Source organism: Drosophila bipectinata, chromosome XL (assembly GCF_030179905.1).
Source record: "Drosophila bipectinata strain 14024-0381.07 chromosome XL, DbipHiC1v2, whole genome shotgun sequence".
NCBI lineage: Eukaryota > Metazoa > Arthropoda > Insecta > Diptera > Drosophilidae > Drosophila > Drosophila bipectinata.
In genome coordinates, this window is record NC_091734.1 from 1,211,603 (window position 1) to 1,226,988 (window position 15,386).

The 15,386-nt window shown below is 39.3% G+C and overlaps 3 protein-coding genes across 4 annotated transcripts; 2 read left to right on the top strand and 1 right to left on the bottom strand.

Moving 5' to 3' along the window:
- Nucleotides 1-365: 365 nt before the first annotated feature.
- Nucleotides 366-5,759, bottom strand: Agpat1 (1-Acylglycerol-3-phosphate O-acyltransferase 1). Of its 2 annotated transcripts, none has more exons than XM_017239717.3 (4): nucleotides 5,494-5,759; nucleotides 3,963-4,255; nucleotides 1,610-1,743; nucleotides 366-1,551 (listed from the first exon to the last, which is right to left on the bottom strand). In XM_017239717.3, the coding sequence occupies exons 2-4, from the start codon at nucleotides 4,142-4,144 to the stop codon at nucleotides 893-895; spliced, it is 975 nt and encodes a 324-aa protein (XP_017095206.1). In that variant the 5' UTR covers nucleotides 4,145-4,255; nucleotides 5,494-5,759; the 3' UTR covers nucleotides 366-892. The 2 variants fall into 2 exon arrangements, with proteins under 2 accessions (XP_017095206.1, XP_017095208.1); XM_017239719.3 differs by having other exon boundaries at nucleotides 5,388-5,759.
- Nucleotides 5,760-6,361: 602 nt separating this feature from the next.
- On the top strand, nucleotides 6,362-8,214 carry LOC108124152 (bifunctional phosphoribosylaminoimidazole carboxylase/phosphoribosylaminoimidazole succinocarboxamide synthetase-like). The gene is made up of 5 exons (XM_070277142.1): nucleotides 6,362-6,374; nucleotides 6,540-6,752; nucleotides 6,819-6,963; nucleotides 7,051-7,163; nucleotides 7,223-8,214. Exons 1-5 carry the CDS (start codon nucleotides 6,362-6,364, stop codon nucleotides 8,005-8,007), a joined length of 1,269 nt encoding a protein of 422 aa, XP_070133243.1. The 3' UTR covers nucleotides 8,008-8,214.
- Nucleotides 8,215-9,279: 1,065 nt separating this feature from the next.
- Nucleotides 9,280-11,331, top strand: LOC108124151 (bifunctional phosphoribosylaminoimidazole carboxylase/phosphoribosylaminoimidazole succinocarboxamide synthetase). The gene is made up of 4 exons (XM_017239713.3): nucleotides 9,280-9,488; nucleotides 9,554-9,902; nucleotides 10,138-10,250; nucleotides 10,310-11,331. Exons 1-4 carry the CDS (start codon nucleotides 9,473-9,475, stop codon nucleotides 11,110-11,112), a joined length of 1,281 nt encoding a protein of 426 aa, XP_017095202.1. The 5' UTR covers nucleotides 9,280-9,472; the 3' UTR covers nucleotides 11,113-11,331.
- The last annotated feature ends 4,055 nt before the right edge of the window (nucleotides 11,332-15,386 follow it).

Sequence of the window (15,386 nt, forward strand, 5' to 3'; positions counted from 1 at the left end):
TTGCAGCAAACATTTTCCAAGAGACCAATTTACAATCTATATCTAAATTTCTAGGTATAGTTTACACAACAATAATCCAAACCATTTCGCGTTAGATGAGTTCTTTTTTTTTCTTCCATAACCCTGTTGCACAGTGTTGATTAAATTTGATGTCTTTGATTTATTTATGTTGTTTCTTGTTTTTTTTTTTTTAAATTTATATATATATTTTTTGTTTTTTTTTTTTTTGGTATGCGTTGCCTAAGAAGAAGTTAAAGTCTGACAGTCGACGGTCGCAATTTGGTTGTTGCTGCTCCTAATACTCAATTGGTGCCTGAATTAGCCAAACTACTGGGATGTGATATATATATATATATTTTGTTTGGTTTTTATGGGTGTAGCTAGAAACCTTAAATTTATAAAAATGGTTTTGCAAACAAAAATAATCTAAAAAGAGCATTTTTGACTTTAAAATCATTAAAATAAATATAAAAATACTAATTTTTAAAAAGTGTTCTTTTGAATAAAATAAAAACCTACTTTAGAAAACCATTTTTTTCTTTTTTTTTATATTTTAATAAAAACTGTTAAATTACTTTAAAATTAGACTAGTATAATTTTTTTTATTAACTTTGGCTTGTGCAAAAAAAATATATAAATTCGAAATTGTATAGATTTCTATTAATTTTTAAAAGTTTCAAGTTCTTTGAATAATTATCTTCCATGAAACTTCAACATAAATTAAAATAAAAAATATATAATACCCATTGGTAAAAGGGTACAAAATAAACCCAAAAATGTTAAAAATTTAAAATCTTAAATTAAAATGCGGTATTCCAGCTACGCCCGTGTTGGTTTTTTGTGGGTATGTGGATGAGTAGTGTGTGGGGTGTTGTGGGTTTGTGTGTACCACCTAGAGCGTCTTAAGCATGGTGGGCGGCTTCGCGGCCGCTGGACTGTAACCGCTCGGACTGTTCGCCACCGCGGCGGCGGCTGCCACTTGCGCAGCATCCGGCAGAGGACCCGCTCCAGCTGCCTCCTCGCGACTTATGGTCCCCGAGCCCCGACTTTTCAGGGGCTTGTATTTTTGCAACGCCTCTGCTGACGTCGACTTGAAGGTGTCCAGCATCTGGACACGTACACGCTCCATCAGGACATCGATATCGTCCTTGGTCAGACCCTCGGTGCTAACCGGGGGCAATGTGGTTATCACAATCCTGCCCGCATTCAGGATCTTCTTCTTGTCGTTGAGGAATGTCCCATAGGAGCTGAACACCACCGGCAGGATGGGTATCTGCTGATCGATGGCCATGTGAAAGGCGCCCTTCTTGAACGGATGCAGTTCGCCGGTGTTGCGTCGCGTACCCTCCGGAAAGACCCAGAGCTTGATCCGTTGCCGCTTGATTTTGCGGTTAACCTCGTTGAGGGTTTCGCGCGCCTTCTCGCCCCGCACTCGATCGATGAAGATGAGACCAGCCAGCCAGGCGGCCAAACCAAAGGGCCACGCATAGAACAGCTCCCGCTTGGCCACCACGGTGCACTTATTCATCACATGCCAGATGTCGAACATGCCTAAGAAAAATATATAAAAAATTAGATTTAAGATTAGAAGAGGGTAAAGAGATCCTACCCAGCACATCCAGCGAGCTCTGATGGTTGGCCACAATGATGCAGGCCTGATCCTTGGCCAGATGCTCCTTGCCGCGCAGCTCCCATCGCAGGCCAATCAGCGTAGAAATCCGATGGCACCAAGTGCTGGCCCATCTGCAAAATAAATTCCATACAAAATTATACAAACCAACCAACACTATTTAATTAGCCAAGTTAACTGAAAATTGAGTCTAATTCCCACACTGAAAGCCAGTTCTGAATCCGAGAAACGCCCAACTAGGCGTATAGCTCTGATATACTGAGTAGCTCTAGGCCAGATAGGTCGGAGCCATATATATACATATCCACATACCATATGGGGCATGACATGTCGTAATTACAGGCCCGTGTGGCTAACAAATGATATACTCAGGGTACACTCAGGTAAGTATTCTTTTCTCGATCGATAAACTGCATTAAATAGTTCGAGTGGAGCATAATTGATTCAGGTGAGTTGTTAGTACAAGCCTCTAATATTTAATCAAGTATTCATAGATTGTCTAATGTCATTTGAGCTGGCAAGTGCATTAACCGCAGAGCAGAGGTATTAAAACTAAACCGCAATGGGGATACAGGTTGAAAAAAATGGTAATCTTTTGTAATTTAATAGGTCTGGCTGTGGGAATAATTATTTAAAGAGGTTCTTGAAATATCAAGTTACTTGGGGGTTTAAAAAGGTATAAAAAAAGGTAAAAAAAAAATTGTTGATAAGAAAAAATAGTTTCGAACTCGTCACTTAAGAAAAAGATTCCTGTAATGGCAAGTACTTTTTTTAAATCTCACAAATTCTGCTTTAAATCTAACTAAAAATCAAGTAATGGTTAAATTTAAGCTAGAAATACATTAAAAAAAATTTTTTTTGAAAAATCAAGCAGTTTTGAACTTTTCTCAAGAAAAAGCTACTTGATATGGTAAGTCTCATAAGCCTATATCTTCAAGTTTGGCCTTATATCTTTGCCTTAATTATGTTTTCTAACTAAAAAAGAAGGTATTTTTTACAATAATATTTAAGAACACATTAAAAGTTACAGCTCTAACCATAGCTCTTTAACCTCTGGGATTTCTAGAACTATAATATCTAAGTAAGACCTTATTTTTTTCAGTAATACTTTTTTTTTTGTTGATTTTTTTTCTGATTTCTATTCCCCTTGGCGTGCAACAGCTCCCTTGGCTTTTCAACTGCCACACGTGTCGAATTGTAGAAGCCCCCAAGACCCCCCTTTTAGACTCTGTCCTTGGAAAAAAAAGCGAATAAAACCCCTAATGACATCCTCAACTGATTTATATTTCTTTCTACATTTTTACAAAAAGAAACTTCAAATTATAATTATTAAAATTATATTTTGCACAGTATTTATTATTTCAGGTATTTATTTGAAAGGTAATTAAATCGTAAATGGGTTCAACTAAGGTTCAGGTTGTTCAACCTTTGTCTCAGTGATCTAATCGGTATTTAAATTTTTTATTATAAAGAAACGACCCTAGGCAACAATTATCCGTAATTGTGCATCGAAAATCGAAAAAAAAAATGTATCTTATCGGCAGTGTTTGGCAGTTCAAGATAATCACAGTACGACGTCAAACAATATACATATATGTTTTTTCTATGATTAAGACTGAGAAAATAAAACTTATTTTTATCGAGCAATAAATTAATATCGAAGAAATCATTTATCACATAATTGGTTTATGGTTATATGGGGGTTATTAGCGGATGGAAGTGGAAACAAAAAAAAAAAAAAAGAACCTATTCCGATGGCCTTCCGATAGTTTCAAAGGTCATCTTTTGCAGTAAAATGTTAAAGAATCGTTAAATATTGACTTGAAATGTCCTGGAAAAATGGACATTTTCCTGCCACCTGCATTGAGGGGCCGTGTTAATATTGATAGCCAATTAATGTTGAATGTGTCATTGAGTGAGCCGCCTTGCCACAAATACACTATTAAAAATTAACAGAAAACGGCCAAAAAGCCACCAGTCATGATGGTAAAACCGTGATACCACCAATTACATTCACAGCCATGTCAAATATCAATCTCGAATGCATTATTAAAGGCCACAATTTGATTGGCAAGAGCCCTAACTAGTCATGGGGTTTGATAAAGAAATCAATCAGCTAAAAACAATTTAAAAAAAAAATATTATTTTTATGGGCTTTACAAATTATGGCGTTTTGTAGGGTAAACTGGGTTAAACGTGTAAAGTGTTGAATTTTAAAATACGGCAGTAATTTGCATTAATTAGAGCTGTGACTTTAGGGGGTTTTCAACTTAATCTAAAATATAAATTTAAAATATTATTAAAAATATATTGAATTTAGAGAAAAACTCACAACAAATTGCGAACATCGCAGGGACGTGTTAGAAAGGCCGGTATCAGGACAATCGAGTTAAAGGACACTATCCCATAGTAGATGAGGAATTTGAAGTAGTAACGAAATATATGATTCGTTTCGTAGAGAAATGGCAGCATCAGGAGCAGGAAAAGTCCCAAAAGTTCGATGAACGAACTCATTTTTGTTGAATTTCTTTCGTCACTGGTCTGTTTTGCTCGTCCTTTTTTTTGTTTTTGATATTTATCCTTTGATTAAGGCAGATTGCAGTCTTTTAGGTGCGTTTTGAGAGGCTGAGTATATAAAACGGGGTTTTTTTTAAATTAAATTTAATTAGTTTAAAAAAAAATTGTATTTTTTTGTAGTATTAAGAGTTAATTTTGATTATTAAGAGATATTAGGGCCGCCATTTAAGGGTTAAGGATTACAGTTTTAGAAGCACTTTTTATTGTTTTTTTTTAAGAAATTTTTAAAAATTTTATTATAAAAAAGATTTTTAAAATTTAATAAAAAATCAATTAAAATTAATTATTTATTAATATAAAACAAAGGATTTAACGGTAATTTTTTGAGAAGCACCGCTTTTTTTCTTGTTTTGTTGTGTTTTGTGTTTCAAACAAAGTGAGAGCAAGAGAGAGCGGGAGAGCAGGAGAGAGGATGCTAGAATGCAGAGAGCTGGGCAGAGTTTGTTGCTTTTTCTTATTGTTCTTATTTCTTATTGTATGTTTTGTCTTTTTTTTTTTTTTTTTTTTTACTATTATTAACAATTACGCGAGTGCAACAAACCGCAACAACACAAATGAATAAAAAAATAAAACCAAAACACACACAGAGAGAAAAAAAATCAATTTAAATTTGCGCCCAGCAGACGGCAAAGAAGAAGAAGAATGCAAACCTGCATTTGCATAGAGAATGCGAAATGGGTGCAGAAGACAAAGATAACGGGGCAACAACTAAAGTGGATATCATTTGATCAATTATTGATGGGAAAAAATAAATGATTTATAAATGTCTGTGTCTAGTTCCCTTTCATTTTTTTTTTTGCTAAAAGCATAGGCAAATATTATTCGACAAGACATCTGGCACGAAAACAAAATAAGCAAACTAAGAAAATAAACTACAAGGGGGGTTGAATTAAAAGAGAGAGAGAGAGAGAGCGGGTGGTAGCGGAAAGCACGCAAGAGACACGCCAAGGATAATAGCAACAAAACACACTCGAAAACCCGCACGGCAAAATAAATTCCACACATAAATAAAAAAAAAAAAAACATAAATAAATGGTTTCTTCTTCTTGTTTTTTTTTTTTTGTGTTGCAAGCGTCGCGTCTATACAATTAAATAAAGCAATTTCAATATAATACAATTGCGGGACACAACAAACACAACAATAAGAACAACAACAACAACAAAAAGCACAATATCTCACTGGGTTGTTTCTTCCCGATTCTCGTTTCTCTTTCACTTAATAGTGTCTTGATTTTTTGGGCTTCTATTGGGGCATTCTACTTGTGCATTTTATTAAATGGCATTACGTTTTCTTTTCTATTGTATTTCACTTTTAACCGTTTTTCCTTTTTTTTTTTGTCCGGCACTCGCGGCACTACCAGTCGTTCCGTATGTACTGCCGTATTTGTTTTGATTCGATTCGTACGTTGGTGTCGCCTCCGTGACGGGGCAGCAGGAATAAAAAAAAAATAACAATGTGCCAGAGAGAGCCGTGGCGGCGAAATTAAAATGGCCCTGATTTTCGGGGGTTGGCCAAGTTTTAAGCCAGGCGGGAGGGTTTATATCGAAATAGCGATGAGTCCAATGAAAAGTAATAATTGTATCGTTGGTATTTTCTTGCCAAAATACTAAACTATCGATTAAAATATCGAAACAGCAGACACTGCTAGCTGAATCTAGCAGGAAAATAGCTAAAAAGGCTGACTTTCCTAGAGATGGTGATTACTAACTTATCGTTTCAGTTATCGATATGTCTTTTAGCTTAAAGTTTTTCAAATTTACCATCACTATGGTAAGTGTATTCACTAAAACGCAATTGGTTTGCGAAATGGCTAATTAGATTACCGCCAAATTTTATAATTAAATTTTGAAAAGTTTCTAAGTTATTTTAATAAGTTTTCTTAAGTTAAAGGTAACTTAAATAGTGTCAAGTTGTTTTCAAAGATAAAATAAAACTAGAAATCCATCAAAGAATATCATAAATTATTAACACGCGCGACTTATGCTCGGCCAATGGTAAAAGCGGGGAGATTAGATAATTCCAAGCTATAAAAACGGGTCAGCGGTTCTTCAGCCGCTCATATCAAGCTCATATCAAGCAGGTCAAACAATACGTGAATTCCAATTTTTGAATTTTAGATTTTCATTTTTCGGAGACCTTAAGAACTTTCCAAGATGTCCTCCGGAGGTAAGTAAGTATAGCAGTAAGTATAGCAAGATCTGAAAGGTAAACTAAGGAATAATATAGAATTCTAGGGTAAATTTTTAGTTAAAAGTATGGGATATACGTATTCCCACCTCTTATCTTAGTAGAAATATAATAAAATAACACCCGAAATATTTTTTTTAAAAGCCTATATAGTTGAAGGCTACAAAGTGGGCGAGATCCTAAACGAGGGCAAGACCAAGATAGTCTACGATCACCCGAGCTACCGAAAACACTGTGTACTCTGGAGCAAGGATCGCATTACAGCTGGGAATGGGGTCAAGGCCCACGATATCGAGGGCAAGGGCGAGATCTCCAATACCACCAACGGCCAGGTGTTCCAACTTCTCAAGACGGCAGGTGAGCTTACATAAGGGGGGGGCTATCATATAGTTCCTTCGATTTTTTGTATTTTTCTTTGTTTAGGTATTTCTACCCACTATGTTGAGTCGTATGGATCGAAGGCCTTCATCGCCCTCAAGTGCCAAATGCTACCCATTGAGTGGGTAATTCGACGCCTCGCCTTCGGATCTTTCCTTAGACGGAACGTGGGCGTGCCGGAGGGCTATAGGTAGGTAACCTTGAAAGCTCTACTCTTTCCAAAGAAAATTATCGTTTTTCACATTCCATGCCTTTTCTAATCCCTCTTTTCTTTTAGATTCTCTCCTCCGAAACAGGAGACCTTCTTCAAGGATGATGCCAACCATGATCCCCAGTGGAGCGAGGAGCAGATCGTGTCCGCCAAGTTCGAGCTCAATGGCCTGGTGATCGGTGAGTCCCAAGCCCCAACTAACCAGCCCCACAAGACCTAACTGTAATACTTCCTGCAGGTCAAGATGAAATCGACATAATGCGTAGAACCGCCCTGGTGGTCTTTGAAATCCTAGAGAGGGCATGGCAGACTAAGAACTGCACCCTGGTGGACATGAAAGTGGAGTTCGGTATCGATGTCGATGGCAACATAGTCCTGGCCGATATCATTGACTCTGATTGCTGGCGCTTGTGGCCTTCGGGGGACAAACGTCTGATGGTGGATAAGGAGACCTATCACGTTCTGACGGACGTAACTGCCAGCGATCTGGACACCGTGAAGCAGAACTTCACTTGGGTGTCAAAGCAATTGGACGACATTATTCCCCAAAAGGATCATCTCGTTGTGGTCCTGATGGGCAGTGCCTCCGACACAAGGCACAGCGAAAAGATCGCAACCAGCTGCCGCTCCCTGGGCCTAAACGTCGTGCTCCGAGTGACCTCCGCCCACAAGGGATCCGAGGAGACGCTGCGCATCGTCCGGAAATACGAGTCCGTGATCCAGAACCTCATATTCGTGGTCGTGGAGGGGCGTTCGAATGGTCTGGGTGCCGTCGTGTCGGGCAGCACCAACTATCCGGTCATCAACTGTCCGCCCGTGGAGTCCAACAGCAGCCTGAATTTTCCTTCGGAACTGGGCTGCATCCTGAATCCTGAGGCGGCGGCCCGGCATGCTGCCACCATCCTGGGTCTTGGGAGCTTCATGGTCTGGTCCAAGCTGAGGGCCAAGGACCTCAACAGCTTCATCACCCTGAAGAAGGCCGACAAGAAGCTATTGAAAGAAGGTTCTAGCGACTGGATCTAGCAGTAAAATGGCTAGATGGGCTGCCTCTCCTAGAGATGGTGATTAGTACTTTAAAATTTAAGTTATCGATATGTCTGTATTTTCAAATTTACCATCTCTATGGTAAATGTATTTACTAAAACTGAATTGGTTTGTGAAATGGCTAATTAGATTACCGCCAAATTTGAAAATGAAACGTAGAAAGGTTTCCAAGTCATTTAAAAAAGTTTTCTTAAGTTTAAAGCAGTTAAAATAGTTTCGAAAATGTTTTGAAATACATGGATTTAAATCAAATAAAAAAAAAATATACAAAAATATACTCTTATGCAGTTTTTTAGCTTTTTGTTAATTAAGTATAACTTTATAATAACTATAAACTGTACTTTTAAATAAGTAATTCGCCTTTTAAAGACATCAAGTGGTATGGGAAACTTGAAAACTAAAACCAGAGTTTTCCGGTCCTTATTTTTTCCGCTTGTGACGTGTTTTGCGTATAAAAAACTATACGAATTAATTCTCGAATTGTTGGCAAGCCTTTTGACAGCCAGAAAGAGATGATTTAGATGCGATTTGTGCACTTGGCAACCAAAAGCTAAAAAACTAAAATGCGAAATGGAAAATGCAAAAATGCGAAGGCGAATAATCGTAGGGATCCGCCGACCTTTGACCTGCGGAAAACGTGTGTGTCAGGAATAGGAATCAGTGTTGAAATAGTTTTTATTTTATTGATAGACCCCAGACTTGGGGCAAAACAAAAACAAAAATATTTTTGTTTACATTATGTGATGTGACAGCTTTCCATTGATTTGATGACGCGCCCACCATTATCTCTCGACTTTTCTGAACAGTCCGTGTGGGGAGGTGGCTCTAATCGGACTTGAACGGAAAAAAAGACTGAAAAACGCTTAGGTGGTGAAAAAAAAAAAACACACACAATCGTTATGTCAGTATGTCATTTGATTAAAAAAAATACACTATTTTTAAATTGAATTAAAAATATATAGTAATAAGTTATAAAATGGAAATAAATCAAAATATATCATAGATTATCGATAACTATCGATTGAATATATCGAAAGAGATTCTATATAGAGAGATTCTTTTTGTAAAAAAATAAAGAAAACAAAGAAAACTAACCAACTAACCCTATAGAATTGCAGGGTATATGAATTTCCATGTTGCCAAGCCCACGCACACACCGACACACACGGCGTATACTCGATCTGGGCAATGGTAGTGGTGGGGCGATAAGAAAACGCGATCGCCGGGCAAGCCAATAAAGTCGCGCCGGCGGTTCTGCAGCCGCTCAGTCAGTTTCAAGCTGCGACGGAGAGCAGAGTCCCAAAGAGAGAACGTACTACAGAAGTGGGGTGGGAGCACCAAAAAACGCGAATATAAAGCACAAAGCGAGGCACGCAACACGTGAATATCCAGAATCAGAATTAAATTGGAAGAGAGAGCCAGTGATCTTAAAGAACATTCCAAGATGTCCACCACATCCAGTAAGTATAGCAAGATCGGAGATCGAAAGATTATTATAATACCGCTCTCTCGCTCTCTCTGACAGTTGAAGGCTATAAACTGGGCAAGATCCTGATCGAGGGCAAGACCAAGCAGGTCTACGATCTACCCGAACAGCCAGGACTCTGCCTGCTCTTGAGCAAGGATCGCATTACAGCTGGGGATGGCGTGAAGGCGCACGATCTCGAGGGCAAGGCCGAGATCTCCAATACCACCAACGGCCAGGTGTTCCGACTCCTCAACGAGGCGGGTATTCGTACCGCCTATGTGAAGCAGTGCGGATCGAAGGCCTTCATCGCCCGCAAGTGCCAAATGATACCCATTGAGTGGGTAACGCGACGCCTCGCCACCGGATCTTTCCTAAAACGGAACGTGGGCGTGCCGGAGGGCTATAGGTTGGTAACCGAACCGATTCCACGGGGGTTATCGCCATCTGATCTTTTGAGAATTTTGCCCGATTTGTGGTAAACAAATTTAAGTGCAATCGATGCATCGAGTCGAGGTCAACGACTGGCGGCTGATAAGGCGCCTCCACCGGACTCGATCCGAACCCAAATCCGAAACCGAATAACATTGCTAATGTCATAGAAAGCCTATTGCTTTAACCCCCATCCCCTCTTTTTCTTTTAGATTCTCTCCTCCGAAGCAGGAGACCTTCTTCAAGGACGATGCCAACCATGATCCCCAGTGGAGCGAGGAGCAGATCGTGTCCGCCAAGTTCGAGCTCAATGGCCTGGTGATCGGTGAGTCCCAAGCCCCAACTAACCAGCCCCACATGACCTAACTGTAATACTCCCTGCAGGTCAAGATGAAGTCGATATTATGCGCAGGACTACCCTGCTGGTCTTTGAAATCCTGGAGCGGGCATGGCAGACTAGGGACTGCGCCCTGATCGACATGAAGGTGGAGTTCGGTATCGATGCCGATGGCAACATAGTCCTGGCCGACATCATCGATTCCGACTCGTGGCGCTTGTGGCCCTCGGGGGACAAACGCCTCATGGTGGACAAGCAGGTCTACAGGAATCTCACGGCCGTAACGGCCAGCGATCTGGACACCGTGAAGCGCAACTTCATTTGGGTGGCCCAGCAATTGGCCGATATTATCCCCAAGAAGGATCACCTGGTCGTTGTCCTGATGGGCAGTGCCTCCGACACGTCGCACAGCGAAAAGATCGCCACCAGCTGCCGCTCCCTGGGCCTCAATGTCGAGCTCCGAGTGACCTCCGCCCACAAGGGACCCGAGGAGACGCTGCGCATCGTCCGGGAGTACGAGTCCGTCATCCAGAACCTCATCTTCGTGGCCGTGGCGGGACGATCGAACGGCCTGGGGCCCGTCGTATCGGGCAGCACCAACTATCCGGTCATCAACTGTCCGCCCGTGAAGTCCGACAACATGCAGGTGGATGTCTGGAGCAGCCTGAATCTGCCCTCGGGTCTGGGCTGTGCCACCGTTCTGTATCCTGAGGCGGCGGCCCTGCATGCCGCCACCATCCTGGGCCTTGGCAACTTCATGGTCTGGTCCAAGCTGCGGGTCAAGGCCCTCAACAACTTCATCACCCTGAAGAAGGCCGACAAGGAGCTGCGCGGCGTCCGCAATGCCTAGGTGCCTAGGTGCCTAGGGGGGAACTGCCAATCGAGAGGGTCTGCTAGGACTCCTGGGAATCCTGCTCCGAAAGGACCTGCTCGGCTCTCATCATTTTTTTTTGTTTTCTGATTTTATTTTAGTATTAAGGAAAGCATGACTTGAACTAGTTATACCTGGTACTGCCAGGGTGCTAGTCCCTCGAAATACCTATTAATAAAAAGAATATATACAATTTTAGAGATTTTTATGATTTTAAGGGGGTTATTATTATCCTATTATATATATAAGGGCTATTATCCTATATATATATCATATATAACACTATTTTATCAATGGAATTGGAAGTTCTTATAAAATCTTTATATATTTTATATTCCTTTTTTTTTTCTAAAAATTTAATTTGTTTTTAAAAATTTAAGTTTTGTTTTTAACTTTATTTTAACAACCGTTAGGTTTTAAATCAAGACTATGTTTTAAGACTTATTTTTTATAGTTAAGACTGCATTTTAAGATTTATTTCAGAAATTTAAGACCAACTTTCATATATTTTTGTGGTTAATATTTCTTTAAAAATTAATAAAGCTCTGTAAAATAAATAAATTTATAGATATTATGTTTATGTTAATGTTTTTTTTTTACTTACTAAATAAATAATTAGTAAAAGCTTACATTTTTAGTGGAAAAACAAAGAAAAAAAGATATTAACTTTATTAAAGATATCATTTAATGTTTTTTTTTATATCTATTTTTGAATAAATTTTATTAAAACAAAAACACCTTTAAAATAACCCAAATTAAAAAAACCATTAGTTCTAAATATATTACCATTTTAAACCATATATTTAAGTACTTTTAAAATTTAAATGTTTTTCTTGCTAATTTGGAAGATTTCAAATTTTTGTAGCATACTTTTCGCCTGGTTTATGAAAAAGGAAAGAAGAAGAGTAGGTTACGTATACGCACAGATATCCTTTTAAAGATAGAAGATATCTATAAGATATCTATAATAGAAAATTTTTTTAAGTGTTTAGGTAACAATTTTAAATAATATTTTAGGGAATACAACTAAAAATCTTTAAACTTTTATTTTCTTAGTTAGTTAATTTTAAAGCCCGTTATTTTAGTCTTTGATTTAAAAGTTGACTCATTTTGGACCAAAATTAGGATTTAGTTAAAAGGGGGGAAGGGTAATCAGAGGGTTAGCTTTTTGGGAAAATATATGTTAAAGTGCGCCGGGCAACCTCGGGTCAATTAATCATACTTTACTGTTTGCCACAAACAAACACACAAAAACACAAACAAACACACAAACAAATACAATCGCAAAAACAAATTCATGGCGAACAATTCATAATAATAACAATAATTTAGCATGCGAGGTGGGGTGGAGTGGGGGTACCAAAACCCAGACCAAGAAACGGAGATGGAGATGAAGAATGAGAGGGAGGCCAAGACGAAGATGGAGACGGAGAAGACGGAGGGAGACGGCAAATGTACACATTAAAAGTCAGGGTCAAAGTGTGGCCATTGTGTTTGCATCTCCCTCTGGTCCGCCCCAAAAGAGGGGGGCGTTGCTGAGGGGGGGAGGGGGCGCTTTTTGTTTCTTCTTTTTTTTTGTTTTTTTCTTTAAACAACAATAAACATAAAGAAATATGTAGCAAAATGCTAAGAAAAACAAAAAAAAACTTGAGAAAAGTTTTAAACCAAAAATACTCTATTTTTTATAAATTAAAATTAAATTATTATCATTATCAAAAATTATTATTATTTTTTTTTAAAATAATTTTTATTTAATAATCTTAATTTTTATCAAGTCTTATCATGAATTCGTTAATGCTTTACATTTTGGGGTTAAAGTGAGTGAATCAACAATATTGACGTTAACGTTGGCGTCTGCGTTGCGCCGACAGAGCTGTGCTGGGGCCGATGGGGCCGCTGGGGTCGCCAACAACGACAACAATGGCCGGCAATTGTTTTGCGGCGTCGCCTCTGCCAACGTCAATGACGCAGCAGCAGCGGCAGCGGCAGTGCGCCTCTTTGCGGTCGCCAGTCTTCTTTTTAGCCACCCCCCACCCCACCCACAAAAGCCGCAAGGGGTTTCTTTATTGCTTTTTTTTTTGTTCTCCAAGTTTTATTTTTATCATTTTCTTCTTCTTCTTCTCGTTTTGTTACAAGCGAATGCCGATCACCGTCGTCGTCGATCTTTCTACACGTTTTCATTATCATTTTCATTGCCCTCCCCCCCACCTCTTTCGTATTCCCTTCTGTCCCCTCAAACACCCTAAGACCCCATATCATTTCCCTTTGAAATACAGTTATACTTCTTGATCGTGTAATTTCAGGTTAAAGGATAGAAGGATTAAAAATTACTGTTATTTTAAATTTTAATTAAGGATAAGAAAATAAAAACAAATAAAAAAAAATAGTAACTTCTCGAGGCTTCACTGTACTTGTTTTTTTTTTCTGCGAAGCAACTCTTTCAACTTGTTGCTAAAAATATGCAAGACAGTAAAAGGAAACCGGTTCCCCACTCTTCTCACACATACACAAACATACATACATACATACATACATACATACTAACATATATAACAGATATGTATAAAAGATATATAACATACTGTATGTTGGGGTATATGGTTGCTTTATAACTGGTTGTTGCTGGGTGCCGAGCCACTGACCGAAGGGGTGGGACACAGGATGAGCCGAGGGAAGGGCGGGAGGGAGGGAGAACTGGAACTGTGACTTGATTACTGAGTTGGGGGGGGGACCAAGCAAGAAGAAGAAGAAGCAAACCGATCCGTGCACAAATAAAGACAAAAAAAAAAAAAAAAAAAAAGTGGAAAGACAACAACATGCAAAACGCCAACACGTAATACAAGATCGTAAAGCGGTTGGTAGAGAGAGAGGTGGAGAGGGGGAAAGGGGGAGGAGATGCTGTCGCGGTCGACGCCAGCATCGATTACGCGAAGCTAAACCGGCATTCTACAGTGGGGACTTGATAGGCGAGAGAAATGGGAAAAAAATGTGATAAAGAAAAAATATTAAACTTAATGATTACATTTTTTATTAAAATTAAATAATTTAATATTAAATGATTAATTTATATTTTAAAATTATGTTTACTGTAACTTAAGTTGTTTGTTGTTCTAGTTGGTGTTGTTGTTGTCACCGCAAGTTGCGCTACTTTGCGCTTATTCGGCTTCTTTCTTCGAAACAGCCCCCCTTATCTGTTACTCTCTCTCTCTCTCTCCACTGCTCCTCATCCTCCTTTTCCGCCGACACTCGTGTTGCTGCAATGTCACCCGTTGGAGATTCAGGTTAGGTTTATTACTCTCTCCCCGCGCCCGCTCCCGCTCTCGCTCTCACTCCACCCGGCCCCCCCCCCCCCCCACCACATTCTTCTATCGCCACATGTTTTTGTGCTGATACGGCTTAACTGTGAATTGGCCGGCGAGCAAAGATCACATCAACTTAATTGTGGGAGAAATGGAGGAGCAGGAGGAGGGGGGGGCGATCGAAACGGTAGAAGTGGACGGACGACGGAGGTAGGTGAGAGGAGGGCGGAGTGATAAGCCGAAAAATAAAAAAGCGAATGCGCGATAATAAAAAATCTAAATAAAAACACATCAACGACAAAATTAACAACAACACTCGAAACGACCAGACATGAATTAGCTCACAAAGAGCGGGGTGAGAGGTGAGAGGGAGAAAGCTTATCTACGTATGTATGTATGTATGTGTGTTTGTGTGTGTGTGCGATAAGCGGGCGAATGATCGCATCTATTACGGCTTTGGAATGGGGAATCACGTTCGTTCCCAGCCTTATCTATGGAACCTGGCACGGAATGCACACATTATTTACTCTCAACGATTTGCAAGTCATAACAACTAGCGAACAATGCAATCAAAATTCTTCCCAAAATTGTAGAATTTTTCCTGAAGAAAGCTTTGTTTGTGGCAGATGCTCTTATAGAACATCTTTTATCTTTCTATGTATATTAAATCCAACATGGTCTGACATGTTCTAACATGTCCTTAACGACAGAATATTAAAGCTGGTAACCTGGAGGATAAAAAATAGACACAAATACATACGTACATACATACATAGTACTGTAGATGCTATCTGTAGAATCCCGGCATGGGGAGTGCCTGGCAGGTAACCTAAAAAAAAAAAAAAAGAACAGAAAACCAAAGAAGAAGCATAGAAGAAGAAAAAAGTTCTAGCACGTGGTAAGCCCCGCTGATGTTCGCTGAATCTTAAGCGGATTATGAGACGTTAACCCACA